The sequence below is a fragment of the Crocuta crocuta genome, unplaced genomic scaffold (genome assembly GCF_008692635.1).
Source record: "Crocuta crocuta isolate KB4526 unplaced genomic scaffold, BGI_CrCroc_1.0 scaffold118, whole genome shotgun sequence".
NCBI lineage: Eukaryota > Metazoa > Chordata > Mammalia > Carnivora > Hyaenidae > Crocuta > Crocuta crocuta.
In genome coordinates, this window is record NW_027551558.1 from 4,911,273 (window position 1) to 4,913,049 (window position 1,777).

The window sequence follows — 1,777 nt, forward strand, 5'->3', positions numbered from 1 at the left end:
TCCTCCTCCTCCTCCTTCTTCTTCTTCTTCTTCTTCTTCTTCTTCTTCTTCTTCTTCTTCTTCTTCTTCTTCTTCTTCTTTTTAAACAGTTATTTATTTTTGAGAGACAGAGCATGAGCGGAAAGGGGCAGAGAGAGAGGGAGACACAGAATCTGAACCAGGAGGCTCTGGGCTCTGGGCTGTCAGCACAAAGCCCGATGCAGAGCTGGAACTCACAAACCAGGAGATCATGACCTAAGCTGAAGTCAGAAGCTGAACCAACTGAGCCACCCAGGCGACCCATTTTTAAAGGTCCTTAAATGGACACTGGGTTGATTGAACTTTAGTCTTGTGCTTTCTCTCCTGTCAACTGATGACTTTAACCCTGAAGCTGTCCTGAGCCCTGGGTATCTCCCAGCCCCCATCTCCAGCCCCCAGGTCTCAGAGAAGGGAGTTTCTCAATTTCAGGATAAAGAATGTCCCACCGTCCTGCTCAAGGCATCATGGAGAAACAGGTGGCCCTGCTGATCCAGGCCAGACCTACACGAGGACACCAGGGATTTTTTTTTTTATGTTTATCACAGAATTTTGTGTTTTGTCTAAACATCAGCTTGCCGTTTAAATTTTGATTTGAATATAATCTTCCAAACCAGCCCCCACCCTACAAGAAATAAATCAGAGAAAAATGAGAGATCTGCTTCTGGCGCTCTAAGCAATCATCTGGAGAGCCTGTAGCTTTGTCTAGCAGCCGCGGAATATCTAACATGCTCTTTTCCCTCTTTCATGTCCTCAAATACATACCTTCTTTGACCGTGGTGCGTAGCATCTGAAAACTCAGTGTGTTGCGGACAACGCATTTAAAATCCATGTTCAAATCCTCTCTTATGACTGGATCAAAAATTAGTGGCACTTCAATGTAGTTCTCGTTATTTTCTGAGTATTCCCTGAGTGAGGAAATAATCACTTCAGTGTGATGTATCAAATGCAAGTTCATCTTTACGATGAAGACATCCAAACACTCTCAATGAGAAGGATCCATTGTGCTTAAATTGGTCACAATTCATAAAGTCAAGAGCACTTGCCATTCATTATATTCATTCCCTATCTGGGAGAATTTCACGCCCAAAGGTGGGAATGACACCGAAGCTGTTGGGAGTGACACTAAAGGTGTTGGTCCCTGTAACAGCACACTTGTCCCAAGGAGAACTTAAGAGGAGTCAGTTTTGTTTGGATAATGGAAGAATTCATTTTTTAAGGCCATTGATGAACCAAAAGGCGGCAGTGGGAATAGAAATGTCTGGTTTGGGGAAACTTGACTGTAACACCACTAAATCATTTGCATATTGAGGAGGAGGAGGGAGTTTCCAGGAATCCTGGCCTCCACGGTATTTCCTCCTCCTCTCAGCTCTTTTGCCAGCTATGTCACTCTGCAAACTCAAGTTGGGAGCAGAGTGCCGCAGACGGGCCACAGAATGGCTCAAGTCAGCCATTTGTAGTGATAGTGATATGAAGATGCTTCACTGCTACTGATGAGCATGAATAAATATACCATGGATGAGGATCTACTAGGGCTACTTTTTTTCCTCCTTGGGAGAAAACAGGCTCCTTTAAGTGAGTGGATAGTATGAGTAAGCAGACATGGGGCATGTTAGCGATACCAAGCTTTTCCTGTGCAAGCAAGCTTCTGTGCTAACCACATATAATTCTGACCTGCTAAACTGCATCCAGAAAGACCTTATTGGCTAGGTCTTAAAAAAAAAAAAAAAAAAAAAAAAAAAAAAAAAAATAAAAAAAAACA

General features: G+C 43.1%; 1 protein-coding gene across 3 annotated transcripts in view; it reads right to left on the bottom strand.

Moving 5' to 3' along the window:
* The window catches only part of IL1R2 (interleukin 1 receptor type 2), a 34,132-nt gene that overhangs the window by 2,035 nt on the left and 30,320 nt on the right, over positions 1–1,777 (bottom strand). For all 3 annotated transcript variants that reach the window (XM_077749160.1, XM_077749161.1, XM_077749162.1), the window contains one exon: positions 781–923. In XM_077749160.1, the coding sequence (XP_077605286.1) occupies positions 781–923 (143 nt within the window). The remainder of the gene's footprint in view (positions 1–780; positions 924–1,777) is intronic.